Source organism: Haliotis rubra, unplaced genomic scaffold, assembly GCF_003918875.1.
Source record: "Haliotis rubra isolate DU_JTF1 unplaced genomic scaffold, ASM391887v1 Scf1344, whole genome shotgun sequence".
NCBI classification, from domain to species: Eukaryota; Metazoa; Mollusca; class Gastropoda; order Lepetellida; family Haliotidae; genus Haliotis; species Haliotis rubra.
In genome coordinates, this window is record NW_025765275.1 from 70,087 (window position 1) to 84,079 (window position 13,993).

At 43.6% G+C, this 13,993-nt stretch overlaps 1 protein-coding gene across 1 annotated transcript; it reads right to left on the bottom strand.

Moving 5' to 3' along the window:
- Positions 1 to 508: 508 nt before the first annotated feature.
- On the bottom strand, positions 509 to 12,649 carry LOC124267880. The gene is made up of 4 exons (XM_046702867.1): positions 11,991 to 12,649; positions 10,042 to 10,116; positions 4,113 to 4,301; positions 509 to 2,988 (listed from the first exon to the last, which is right to left on the bottom strand). Exons 1-4 carry the CDS (start codon positions 12,078 to 12,080, stop codon positions 2,866 to 2,868), a joined length of 477 nt encoding a protein of 158 aa, XP_046558823.1. The 5' UTR covers positions 12,081 to 12,649; the 3' UTR covers positions 509 to 2,865.
- Positions 12,650 to 13,993: the final 1,344 nt, after the last annotated feature.

The following is a 13,993-nucleotide window of genomic DNA, read 5'->3' on the forward strand; positions in this document are numbered from 1 at the left end:
TTACGACAATCCGTACACAATCGACTATTAAAAGGCCAACTAGTGGTTTCGGTATCTTCAAGAACTCCCACAGCGCGGATACGATGGCAAGAGATGACTGAGCACATACCAAGACCATCCGATGTTCTTAAGTCGGCTCTTTCCACCTGCATGGCATAGATGTAACTACTCATTACTGACAGACAACTACATAGTGCAACGAGTTTTCAGTCGCTATGAACTTTGACAAAGACATTGTAAAGACCTTACTTCTGTTAGTGTACACGGTATAAACAAGAGAAAAAAAACCTTTTATATGCTCTTGGACACATATAAGTTTAACTGTTACATTTGAAATCATTTCTGGCGACGAATAGTCACAGAGCACACGGTGTTTGTGGCTTAAAAAGGTTCTATACACTCAACAGACGACTTCAAATTCAGAATTGTTCAGAGATTCTCTATTGTGTGTAAATACTATTAACCCCTTACCAAAGGTGAGGAGAAATATAACACACAACGCCAGTAGTCGAGTTTTATTACATGGTCTATTGAGCTAAACGAACGTGGTGGTAGACACAATGTGCACAGGTATTTGAAGGAAACAAAACATTATGTTTTTTTCAATGCATTGTTGATGGTACTCATAAATCATGAAAGTTGTACAGACGGATTTGATTAAACTTACAAGCTCCTAGAAGCACAATTACGTACATACCTTAAAATGGCATAAGATTTATTCCGATATTGGGGGAAACTGTTATAGTTCTATATTTTATAGTTTGGTATCTTTTTGGAAAATATGTACCGTTACTAGCTGGTATGACTTTATTGTAAATTAGAAAGAATACGTTACAGAATTGGAATCTGCTTCACACAGATTCTTGATTTTTGTTTCACCATCACTATTATTCAGCATATCAAATGATCTGGTAACAAACCGTCCGTGGATCAATGAGCGCGTGGGTGAGAGGGAGCGTTGACCATACTGGGCTGGCGAATGGAATGCTCTGAGCGTTGCATCATATTAAGGCTATTCTACACAGAACTATGTCCTATTTAGATTATAAGCATTATCAACTATACTGAACCAAAGTTATCTTTTTAAAATAAGATTTAAATTAAGATTTGCTTGTGCCAAAAGTCCAGGTTGATAAAAAAAATGTTGACTAGTTGAAGCGTGTTGACGACCCGGATGTCGCACGTACAAATCACGTCGTGAATTCACGACAATTGCGTGAATCCTGAGGAGCATAAAAGGGTGGATGTCACACACTGACAACACTGGTGCAAGAAACCGAACAGTGATAAAACGCAGCTGACCATGGGGCGTCGGCCCGGATTGTATGAAAATCAACGCCATGAAGCCATGGGACGACTACATGCGGGATACAGTCTAAGGGACGTCGCCAGACACTACAAGGTCCATGAAAGCACATTTCGGTGTCTTCGACAACGGGTGCAACAGGCTGGTGAAGTTGGAGATCGACCTCGTGGAAAGTCCTCGTGCAACCACCCCACGTGAGGATCGTCATATGGTGACGTCACAGGACGATGAGAGCAGCGCTTCTTGCCACTGATCTACGACAGACAGTCCGAAATTGCCTTCATGCCGCATGTTTACATGCACAACGACCAGTAGATGGCGTGCCGTTGACACAACGTACGTCATTTAAACGAAAGGCTGAGATGGGCGCAAATTCGTCAGTGTTAGCGACGGCAGTGGTGGAACCAGACATTATTCACTGACGAATCTCTATTCTGTGTTGAGTTTGCGGATGACAGAGAACGAGTGTGGCGACGAAGGTGTGAACGATTCGACGCCGCCAACGTCATTCAACGTAACCGCTACGGTGGAGAAAGTATAATAGTGTGGACTGACATGCACTGGAACGGGAAGACGGAATTGGAGGTAATCCACGGAACCCTCAAGACCAAGTCGTCATTCCATTCATGCAGCATCGTCCACAGTTCCTGTTCCAACAGAACAATGCAAGAGCCCACACAGCGAGACTAACCATGCAGTTATCGCAGGTACCCAACATCAGAGTACTATCCTGGCCGGCAGGGTCACCAGAACCGTTCCGAGCGAGAATGTGTGGGACATCCTTGGAAGAAGGGTACATGAACACCACCCCAACATGCTGAACATCCGTGACCTTGAGCATGCCCTGATGCAGGAGTGGAACAATATCACCGTCGCCGAGGTCAACAATCTCAGGGGCAGTATGTGACGACGTTGTTGTGAACGCACGAGGAACCCACACAAGATACTGAGTGGTCTGTTTCATTTTGGTGGTTGCAACCCCACCCTGCATTCTGTGACGTCATCATGGCTTGGTCAGTTCGGACATTTTCAGTTTGTGGACATATGGTTCCCCTATACCGATACATAATCCTTCATAACATGCCTATTCTTGGTTCAGTAGTAAAGCAGTTTTCCAACAGACGTGCTGAACGTTTTTGGTTCAGTATATGTCCTTTTACAGATTCAATTTATTCCACACAAAACTATGGTCCGTTTCAGGTTATAGTTATTCTCTCCAGTTATTCTGTAACTATATTAATTGAAAAACCAGTGAGTCGTCATGTGGTGGTCATATCGGTCGGAGATGCTGGTGCAGTGAGGATCTGGCATAACGTTTACGAACAAAGGCTGGGTTGATGTTTCCAGCGAGATGATATCAGTATGTCAGATTACAGGTATTCGACACAGAACTATGTCCTATTTCGTTGTGATCAGATTATAACTGTTCTACAAAGTTGTTCTGCAACTCTATTCATCGACAAATCGGTGAGTCGTCATCCGGTGGTCATATCCGGAGACATGACATTTACGAATACTGAAAATTAAGTTCTCAGCAAGATGAAATCAAATATGTTTACTTATTCGCAGCAGTTGCTCACACGGATGGCATCCGTGTCCTTCGAAGAACTGATGACAATGTTATAAGCTTCTTCGAGCATGTCAACACGCTCTTTGGGGTGCAGTATTCCGTTGGTACGCACCTGAAAGATGAAAACGGCAAACATGATATGCCAAGTTGTAGTAAAGATATGTTGTATATTAGATCCGAATATAATTATTGTACACAAAACTATGTCCTGATTCAGATTATAGTTATTTCACAAATAACTATTTCCTATTACGTTGTATAAGATTGTGACTATTATACACAGGACAATGTCCAATTGCATATTGCATTTATTTCACACAGATCTACGTCCTACTTTGTCGTATCAGTTCTCAGCTATTCTACAGAGAACCACGTCCCATTTCGTAGTATCATATTATAGGTATTCCATATAGACCTAAGTCATACTTCGTGGTATCAGAGTAAAGATATTCTAAATAAACATATGTCCCATTTTGTCGTATAGGATTATACCTATTCTGCACAGATCTATGCTCTATTTCGTAGTATCATATTATAGGTATTCCATATAGACCTATGTCACACTTCGTGGTATCAGAGTATAGTTATTCTAAATAAACCAAAGTCATACTTCGTGGTATCAGAGTACAGATATTCTAAATAAACATATGTCCCATTTTGTCGTATAGGATTATACCTATTCTGCACAGATCTATGCTCTATTTCGTAGTATCATATTATAGGTATTCCATATAGACCTATGTCATACTTCGTGGTATCAGAGCATAGTTATTCTAAATAGACCAAAGTCATACTTCGTGGTATCAGAGTATAGTTATTCTAAATAAACATATGTCCTATTTTGTCGTATAGGATTATACTTATTCTGCACAGAACTATGCTCTATTTCGTTGTATCAGATTATACATATTATACACAGAACTATGCACTATTTCGTTGTATCAGATTATATTTATTCCACACAGAAATATGCTCTATTTCGTTGTATCAGATTAAACCTATTCTACCGAGAACTTTGCTCTATTTCGTTGCATCAGATTATACTTATTCTACACAGAACTATGCTCTATTTCGTTGTATCACATTATACTTATTCTACACAGAATTTTGCTCTATTTCGTTGTATCAGATTATACTTATTCCATACAGAACTATGTTCTAGCATCACATTATAGTTACTCTAAGCCTGGCTACCGTCTCTGTCGATGTGTCAGATGGTACTGCAATGCTATTTACTTCAATCCTGTCAGCGGTGAACGTGATGTTCAAGGTGATGCGTCCATCCGCCTGAAACTTGTACGTTTCGAGCTGGATCCACGAAGTTCCTCCTCCTTTGAACCACTTTGCTTCCTTCGCATCGAGTAATATCTCCAATCGAGGATGATTGTCTATAGTGTCTTGACTTTCAATCTCTATGGTGACAACCTGAAATAACGGAGAAGTATACTCAATGGTGGAACTGCATCACGGCCTTCCCAAGGCCTTAATTTTCCAAATTAAGGCCTTGGTAAGTCCCTAATGCAGTTCCACCATTGTGTATACTACAACTGAGCCGCATGCAAAATTTGATGAAAATCGGTTGAATAGTTTCTGAACTATTGACTATTAAGTGAGCACGGGGTCGGTCATTCTCTTCCCACAGAGGTTACTCCTGTCATATTTTCCTACGTAACCTCTGTTCTAATACGGCCCTTTCACGGTGTGAGCGTTCAAGACTCGTGATTGGAGACAATCAGATTTAGTTGTGCAATCAGCGACGTTGTTTCAAAAGTGATCATTCGCAAGGCCTCGGTAATTTCCGTATGCTTCGAGAAAAACTAAATTTCTTCCCCTGCGCGATGCGCAAACGTTTCTTCTAGACAGAACTCAGTCATGTTATGGCCGATCAGTGGCGTCTCCATCGCCCTCGTTGACAACGGACAAGCTAGCCAGTAAACGTCTTGTGTGTAACATCAACACAAGTCCCCGGCAGATGGGGGATATTTGTGGCCCCACATTTGCTTGTGTTAGTCAAGTTGAATCTAAGTCGATGTAACAGGTGTTCTGATTGGATAGAAAGAAGGGAGATAATTCGTGTTGCGATCTTTTGCCGCTAGGGGATTTTACGAGAACCGGGAAATATGGCCGTATTAGAACAGAGGTTACGTAGGAAAATATGACAGGAGTTACCTCTGTGGGAAGAGAATGGGGGTCGGTAGGGAAAAGGCAAAATGTCCAACTTTTTGTCGTAATTAAGTCTTAGTTAATCAAATGAAGTCATCGAGAGTGTTGCTAGAGCGTAACCATCTGCCGAGATGCATGCAAAATTTCCTGAAAATCGTTGTAATAGTTTAGGAAATAATCACGTTTTAGTGAGCATGGGGTCGGTCTGGCGAAACAATAGTGAGCCGGCCGGATTTTGAGCTTTTTGGGCGATTTGGATGGTGATCCCCTTGCTGCCATTGTTGATGCGACGTCCGCTGCCGTGCAGCCTGTCGTCGTCCGTTGATCGCATGTCCAGCCACAGCGCGTAATGCTTATCCAAGTACTTACCGAGCGTCACGTAGGGTAAACCCAGGTCTTTGACGATGTCGTTGACTTCCGGCGAGTGTCACTTGACGGCTGGTAGTTTTCTTCTCTCGTCTCATTGCTGATAAGCTCGCATGCCTTGCCGAACAGCTGGTTGGGCACGCCTTCGATTGTCACTTCCACTTTTGTGATCTCGGGATTCCAAGTGAGTTTGCTGTTTCTTCGAAACTGCTCGTATTCCGCCACGGGAATGATCAAGATGCCTTTCATCGATCCAGCCGGCACGTTCAGGTTGATGTTCCACAGCGTGTCACTCTTGTCCTTGACGATCGTCCGGTGTCGCAACACGCGGTCGTACAGGATATTGAAACTATGTATTTTATAAGTTTGATATAAAAAATAAGAAAATTGGCGGACGATATTCTCATGGACGATTTCGACGTACACCAGCTGAACAACGATGATGCAGCAGCAGCCATGGATACCTCGTTCATGGGCGACACCATGGCCAACGAGCTTTTAAAGCAGGCCGAGGACGATAATTACGATGCCCTATTGAGCGATAAAAATTAGGTCGAACCATTGGGACATGACTATCCGAAGTTCAAAATCGACAACAAAGGGACGCTGCAATTGAGAGCTCATCTGGAGATCGATCTTGTGAACAAACACACAAGAAAACCGCTCGCCCTGTCAACGCTAGTCGATATGGCGGTAGTCAACTGATACGTGAAGAATTAAACATGCGAGATTACGGCGGCGCACGACCCAAACAACTTCCGCCGAAGGTCGTCCGAGATCTGCAAAACGTAAGGACCGAACTCAGTGATGCCGTCGTTGCCGACAACCCGAGAGAAATGCCCCACCACGCCAAATCGAAAAAATATTGACCACATACTCGAACGGTTTCGAATATTTTCTTAGGGAACTTCGGGGTCTAGATGGAGCCTTGAAAAACGTGCGTGGGTAACTCGTGAACAACATGGGTAAACTGAACGAAATCGACGAGCACATCGCTCATGAGAAAAGAAAACTCAGGATCGTGGACGATGACGAAGCCACCAAAAACATCATCAAGAAAAGATTGCGTGACCTAGAAGACGAGAGAAGGACCCGATTGGAAGCCGTTTCCTCCAACCATGAAGCCCTCAAATCGCAGATCAGCCGCGTGCATGAAACCATCGACCGAGTCTTGAACGAGGACACCACGTTGGCCGACAGGATCCGAATTCTGTTTCGGGAACAAGGAATAACCATCGCCAGCTTCTGACGGCTTTGGGCTTCATCATATAGACTCTGATCGTATCGCTGACGGGAGGCACACCTCCACCAACAAGCCCATCATCATCATCATCATCACCAGGCAGCAGCGACGTCAGAGACTGGATCAAGAATCATTTGGAATCTCTCGGCGAGCCCCTGGCTAAACTTGCCGTCAAAGCCACCAAAGCGCTGCCAAGCATCTTGGGCAGCATCGTTTCCTGGTTGTTAGGCTTCTTGCCGAAAATGGTCACGTGGCTCGGTCAAAACCTGTGAGCTTTTGTCGTCGCCATGGCGGGTCTGGTGTATGTCACCGCTAAGACAGTTTTAACCAAATGAGGTACAGTCCGACCGCGATCACACTGACAACCAGCGCTGTTTTACGATTGACGTGTTGCTGATTTTCGAACATGGCCTGTACGGATGATGATGGGTGTGGTAATGCGGGATGAACGCTGGGCTCCGGAAATGGAGTCATGATCCCCGTTTCACCGGAGGGGGGTGCAACGTGACTCACGTTGATATCAGGGTTGACACCCAACTTTTGATCGCTTGTTGTGATGACGATTTCACCCACCTCGTTGTGCATCCTCAGTTGCATGTCGCTCAGAGCCATGTACAACTCCACGCAAAACACATAGTCAACTTTCGACCAGGCGTCGATCATCAGCATGTTGAGGCAAAGAATAGCCCACATGCTGTCGAGCAAACCCAGGATGCAAAACGTGGGATTGCAGATGGTGTCGGAATTCGACAGCGTGGTAAACGTCCTGGAAAATCTGCCAGCGAAATCCATGCTGTACATCCAAGTCTACCTCCGCGAACCGCCATCGGCGCGTGACGTCTTTGAAATCGTGAAGGGATCAGACTCTGCTGGGCCAAGCGACAACAATACCAAGTTTGCTCCGTTATGTGCGGGTAACGTTAACGCCTACACCAGTCTGCATGGAGTCACTGTGACCATGGAAGACACAATATCGCTCACCGAAATTTTTCTACTCAACAACATACATCTCATGGGTTTGAAGTGCACGTCCGAGCAATTATCCGATAATCAATTGAAAACCATTTCGTAAGACATTATATATAAACGAGATGAACCATTATCCCAACCTAATGCTAGCCGATCTCGGGACACGCGGTCATGGTTTTTTCAGAACCTAACATTTTACTCTGGAACATTTTTTTTATCCGAGCACTTGTGTTTCATTAGCTTAAAATATATTCATCAATGATTGACGGAAAACCAATGAAATATTATTTTATAAAAAAATAAATATTATATATAGGATGGGACTGTACCCAGTCGTGGATGAAGTAGCAAAAACACTGCGACAGATATGCGAGATCAAACAACAACTAGAACGTGAACGCGATACGCGGTCGGCATTACGGGAAAAAAATCACAGGGCTGTCAATTCCGTGGACGGTGTTGACAGCGCTCTGGTTTCCGTCGGCATGGTATTAGGCGTAGCAGATGTCGGGTTATTATCCACCATCCTGGCTGCTCCCGTGGTGCTAGACATCGAAATAACAGCTGGAATGGCAGGGTTGATGGGATTAACCCTCTAGTTCGTATCTCGCAGACTGCAACGTAAAGCATTGAAACAAGACGAAATTAGAATTCTAGCCGAAGCGAAGTTAAACACGATAGAGGTTCATATTTCCACCACACTCACCGACTCTAAAATCTCTGAGGAAGAGTTTCATTTGGTGCTATCAGAAATCGCAAAATATCACAGAATGAAACAAGAGATTCGAACCAAGTCTCGTAAAAATGCCATCATCAGCGAAGACGAGAAAAAAAATTCATAGAACAAGGGAAGCAACAGGCCCGATAAACCTTCATTACGAAAACCAAACAAATCATAGAAGGAGATTCACAATAAATTGTTTCGCAGATATCAACATAACGTAGCGAGCCGACCAGCCAGCTCAGCGAGCTGTAGGCGAATAGCCCAGCCGAGACACACACACACACACACACACACACACACACACACACACACACACACACACACACACACACACACACACACACACACACACACACACACACACACACACACACACACACACACACACACACACACACACACACTGCGACTCACCCACAGAGCTCGCTCAGTGCTACCGAGACGGCAGCGAAGCGACCTGGGGGAACTGCCGAGAGATGCGTTTCATTCACCTTCAGACATCTGTAGCCTCGCTAGTCAGCCGGTCCTGCATCATCTTAGCCGAACCGAGACACACACACACGCACACACTTATACTTGTCCACAGCGCTCACTCAAAGCAACCCCCCGAGACGGTAGCGAGGTGATGACTGCCGAGACTTGCGTTTCATTCACCTTCAGACAGCTCACACATCGCTACAAGTACGTCCGAACGAGATGGTAGCAATGCAGCTCGAACGGAACTGCCAAGAGCTGCGTTTCATTCAGCTGAAAACACCCCTCGCGTCGCTAATATATTGCAAGTACGACAATACGTTGGATTGTTAACCTTTCGCCAGACCGACCCCATGCTCACTAAAAAGTGATTATTTCCTAAACTATTAGACCGATTTTCAGGAAATTGTGCATGCATCTCGTCAGATGGTTACGCTATAGGAAAACGGCATTGGGAATATTCTCGATGGTTACGCTCTAGCAACACTCTCGATGACTTCATTCGATTAACTAAGACTTAATTACGCCAAAAAAATGGACATTTTGCCTTTTCCCGACCGACCCCGTGCTCACTTAATAGTCAATATTTCAGAAACAATTAAACCGATTTTCATCAAATCTTGCATGCACCTCAGTTGTAGTATACACAATGGTGGAACTGCATTAGGGACTTGGAAGGACCTGATGCAGTTCCACCATTGTGTATACTACTAACGGTAATGTTTTTTCATGTCATAAATAAGTGTGTTTTCCTCAAATGGCTTTGTACACCACGGTTTGTTCTGTATTGCTATGTTGTAAATGCGATTATTATGTGGACCAGGCGAGCTGGTGGCTTTGTCGGTCTACACTGTCACTACCCACCCTCCCAGTTCCCGTTCAGCATTATCGTGCGCGCATGTTGTAGTAACGTAGAAACTTTCAATAAAGTCAACAGCGAAAAGAGTTCAACGGATAGTTATAATACAACAGAGGGAAACAATATTTGTTTTTCAGTTTCCATTTTTTTACAGAACAGAGATGATGGAGAAGGATGATGGAGAAGGAGGACGATGACTACGGCGACGACGACGATGGCGATGATGATGATGATGATGATGAAGATGATGATGATGATGATGATGATGATGAAGATGATGATGATGATGATGATGATGATGATGATGACGATGACGACGATGACGATATGTTGTGATGGTGCAATCTGATGATGATGTGGTACTCACTTGCATAGCATGTTCTATTTCAGTCAGCACTACCGAGGATTCCTTGGTTAACAAGCAGGCAGCCATCCATTCCACCTGTGGTGAACCAAGATTACCCATTTCATAAAATATATTATCATCCAGTGATTTGAAATTGTTTGCCCCCGTTGGTTAAGTGCCTCCTCGTCGCCATAAATGGATTTCATTTGCATTACAGGTACACTAGTCGTAAGCCACCGAGGGTGTCCCCGTGGTTGTATTGCATTACAGCTGTGGAAGAGTGGAAACACAGAAATCACTCACTAACTCACTCATTTACCGAGGGCGTTACTGTGGTTGTATTGCCTTACGACCGCCTCCGTGGTGTAGCGGTTAAAGCGTCCGCCCGGAGAGCGGAAGGTCGCGGGTTCGATCCCCGACCGCGTCATACCAAAAGACGTTAAAATATGGTACTTGTTGGTCCCTGCCTGGCGCTCGGCGTTAATGGGTACGGCAAGGACTGGTCGGCTCGAGTCAGTATAATGTGTCTGAGTGGGGTATCCATGCTTCACTGCGGCATGGTATCCCAGTGGGCTAGCACTATAAAACCAGCTTAAGTCTGGGCTAGTACAAGCAGCCGCACATACACATACACACGAAATATTCTCAAGCACGACGTTAAACCCAATTTCACCTCACCTCACCTGTATTGCCTTACTGTCGTAAAACAATACTCACTCACTCAGTCACCCCACCTTGCATCTGATACAATAGTAGTAAAACAATACTCACTCATCCAGACAAATCACTCACAATATGGTTCTGTCATGATTAGACCTGTTTGTCTAAAGGCAAAATTTCACACATTTTCGACAATATTTTGGCCTATAATATACATACTGGGTCATATGCACTCACTTTAGTTTCCTATTGATGCAGTAAAAGACTTATTATCCTTTAAGTCCTGTCTGAAATCGACAATTGAAACTTCCAGGAGAGCAGCTTCCAAACAGGGAACACTTGCTCCGTACATCGAAAACTGTTGCACGCGGTGTTGTCGGTGTTTGCCGAACTGGTTTCAAACACAAGTTGCGTTATAGAATATTCGTAAAGAGCGCTCCAAGGGACGTAACTCTATGGGATTCGATTGAAATGATTTTCGATCAGTTGAGGGCACGAGAGTCGATTTAATGCAACGTGGTATTAATGCACTCGAACTTATACTGTACTCTAAATACGTATATTTTTTGCATACATTATGTGCTGGTTTCACTGAGGGCTGATAGTATTATTGAGATAAATGCATTATTCATTTTCAGAGAAGTGTGGTGTGATATAGCGCCTTTAAACATATCACATTTTATGGGATTAACTCGATCGTTTAGTCACTCACTCACTTACTCACTCACCCACTCACTCATTAACTCATGCGCTGATTAAGATACTGCTGTGTGTATCAGCGATACCAGGATCCCGCCATTGAGCGAGAAATAAATGAAGAGCGAGCTTTAGTTGGAACCTTTTTTACTGTACACTGTACCATGGCGGCAGACAAGATCGCTTGGCGATTGTTCCCCTCGAATTAACAGTCTTCCACGAGTATACAATCAACATTATTTAGCACACTGATAAATTTTGATGGTGTGAATACATTGAATGCACTGAATTTGCTTATTAATGTTAACTCCAAAGTATGGATGTCGATGACGAATTATAAATATACTAGTTTGAGGTTTGTCACGACATAGTTACCAAGAGACGCTGATTGTAAGACCAGAAATACGACGTCGCGTGGTGTATGTGACAGAGAAACAAATGCGAGCGACCAAACTGACACTATCTCTGACAACAAATATACAATATGGGGGAATCTGTGCAACTGAAGTACAAAATGGTGCAATCTCAAGCTTTTGGTCAAAAGTATTTTTCTAAACTTTATGTCTGATAACAATAATTTGATAGATGTAATAGGACTACTTTATCAACCATACCACGGGCACATATTCACTTTGGCACCGGAAGTCCGATGTCGTCCATCTTCCTGCTGCCTGGCATTCAACTGTTGGAGCTCCGCACATCATCTTGCCGGGGTTGCAGCTGTAGGTTGCCACGTCACCCACGTCGCGTCCCGTCACAGTCACGCTAGCGTTGTCCTGCACTCGAGGATTGCCACAGCCCGTAGTCGGCTGGAGTGCTGGAAGCACCTCGTGTTCTGGTCAAACGTGTAAAGTCATTCATCTTGGGCTGAATGTATTTGTATTGTCATTCACTCACCTATGGTGATACTCGACCACTCATGTTCTCTCACTCACTCTCTCATTCTCTCTCATTCACCCACTCATACTATTTCATCCATCCACTTATTCTCTCGTTCACGCACTCACTCCAGTTCTAGACCAGGGTGTAATGTAACACGAATGTGTCTCAACTGCATTTTGTACGTTCGTGAGGCAATATTTCAGCCGTATCGTGAGTTAAACTAGTTCCAAACTCTTAAAAAGGAAATAATTTAAGAACCCTGTCAATGAAGGGCAGTAAAATTACTATGTCATCACGTATTTGTTAAAACTAGATCAAGGAGAATTAAAACAATTCACTAACAATTAACGTCAAGAGATAACGATTGGCAAGAGATCGCCAGCAACGGTAGTTGGGCAACGATACTGGAGACCGTGGGGACGTACAATACGTAGAGGGTAATGTCCGAGTAACTCTCCATTCCTTAAAAATAATGGAGCCGAGGCCCCGAAGGGGCCGAGGCACATTATTTTTAAGGAATGGAGAGTTAGGATTCGAAGTATTGGGAATATTTCTGTTATCAAAATTAAATGTCAAAATGACAAAATGAAGGTTTTATTTTGAAACTGGTACACATCGCTCCATTCCTGAAAAGTAATGGAGCGAACAGACAATGGAATGACGTCACAAATGTAATTTAATTATGCTTCCTGCATGGTTCTCTAGCTGGATTTATGCCATCCCTTCAGCTGCTAGTGACTGTAGGTAGGGAGCAATGTAAAGCAAAGCATAAGCGACCAAACTATCGGTGTCTGTGTGAATCGCTCTGTTGTACAAAATATATACGCTATGCCTATATTTGTCACGTGCGGTGATGACGAAATCGAATTACGCCCTTTCCCCTGTAACTGAACTGAAACATCAATCGATGTCGGTAATCAGTTGATCTATAGAAATCGAAACCCTAATCTCGTACTAATGACTGTTCGTCGGAATTGACGTACTCTGTGGCCACCATTGAACATTGGAAAAACTGGTGATATTTGTCATGAATCTAACGAACCTAAACAGTTTCGAAGTAATTACGGGGTTTATTGTGACATGTTTATAGAATGCAATGCTAGACATGAAGTATTTATGTGGTCCATTATGTATGGCATGATTGGTAGCATGGAGTTCAACTCACTATCGACACCCAATAATAATAACTAAAAAAAACTAGAATCTGTCGAACCCAAACCAAGTAAGCAACCGAAGTCGCCAAGAATATTCCTTGAGACTGTAGAAACTTACCCACCACACATGACGCCCGGTGTAGTCTGTTCACTATACATTTCTTACCAGAACTACAGTTGAATTTGGAACATCTACCTTCCAAAGACTGAAATGAAAGTTGTGAAAAGATTATCTTTGAAAATGTATCATTTACAACATAAAAAAACTACAATTGACTCTTTGAATATAGACTAGTGTTTAAAATCTGGAAACGCGAGTTGCCCGGTTGCCCAGTTGCCAATGGGAGTTGCGTCTCTCAGGCGTGTCAGAATCCTACGATCTTCGGTTCAAATCCCAGATTCTCCCTGATTAGGCTGGATTTACACTACGTCCGCATTTTTTGACGCATGCGTTACCGAGTGCGTCTTTTCCAATACACTAGGTGCGATCATCTGCGATATAAGACGGATGAATATCAGATGGAGGAAAATTCCTAGCAGTTTCTGTGCATGAGGAAGAGAACAGAACACGGAGATGGTGG

Coding starts and splice junctions, on each gene's coding strand:
- LOC124267880 (XM_046702867.1), bottom strand. CDS start 12,080: ATGATGTGCGGAGCTCCAACAGTTGAATGCCAGGCAGCAGGAAGATGG. Junction 10,117..11,990: donor AAAGTGAATATGTGCCCGTG/GTATGGTTGATA, acceptor GGTTCACCACAG/GTGGAATGGATGGCTGCCTG. Junction 4,302..10,041: donor AAATAGAACATGCTATGCAA/GTGAGTACCACA, acceptor CCGTTATTTCAG/GTTGTCACCATAGAGATTGA.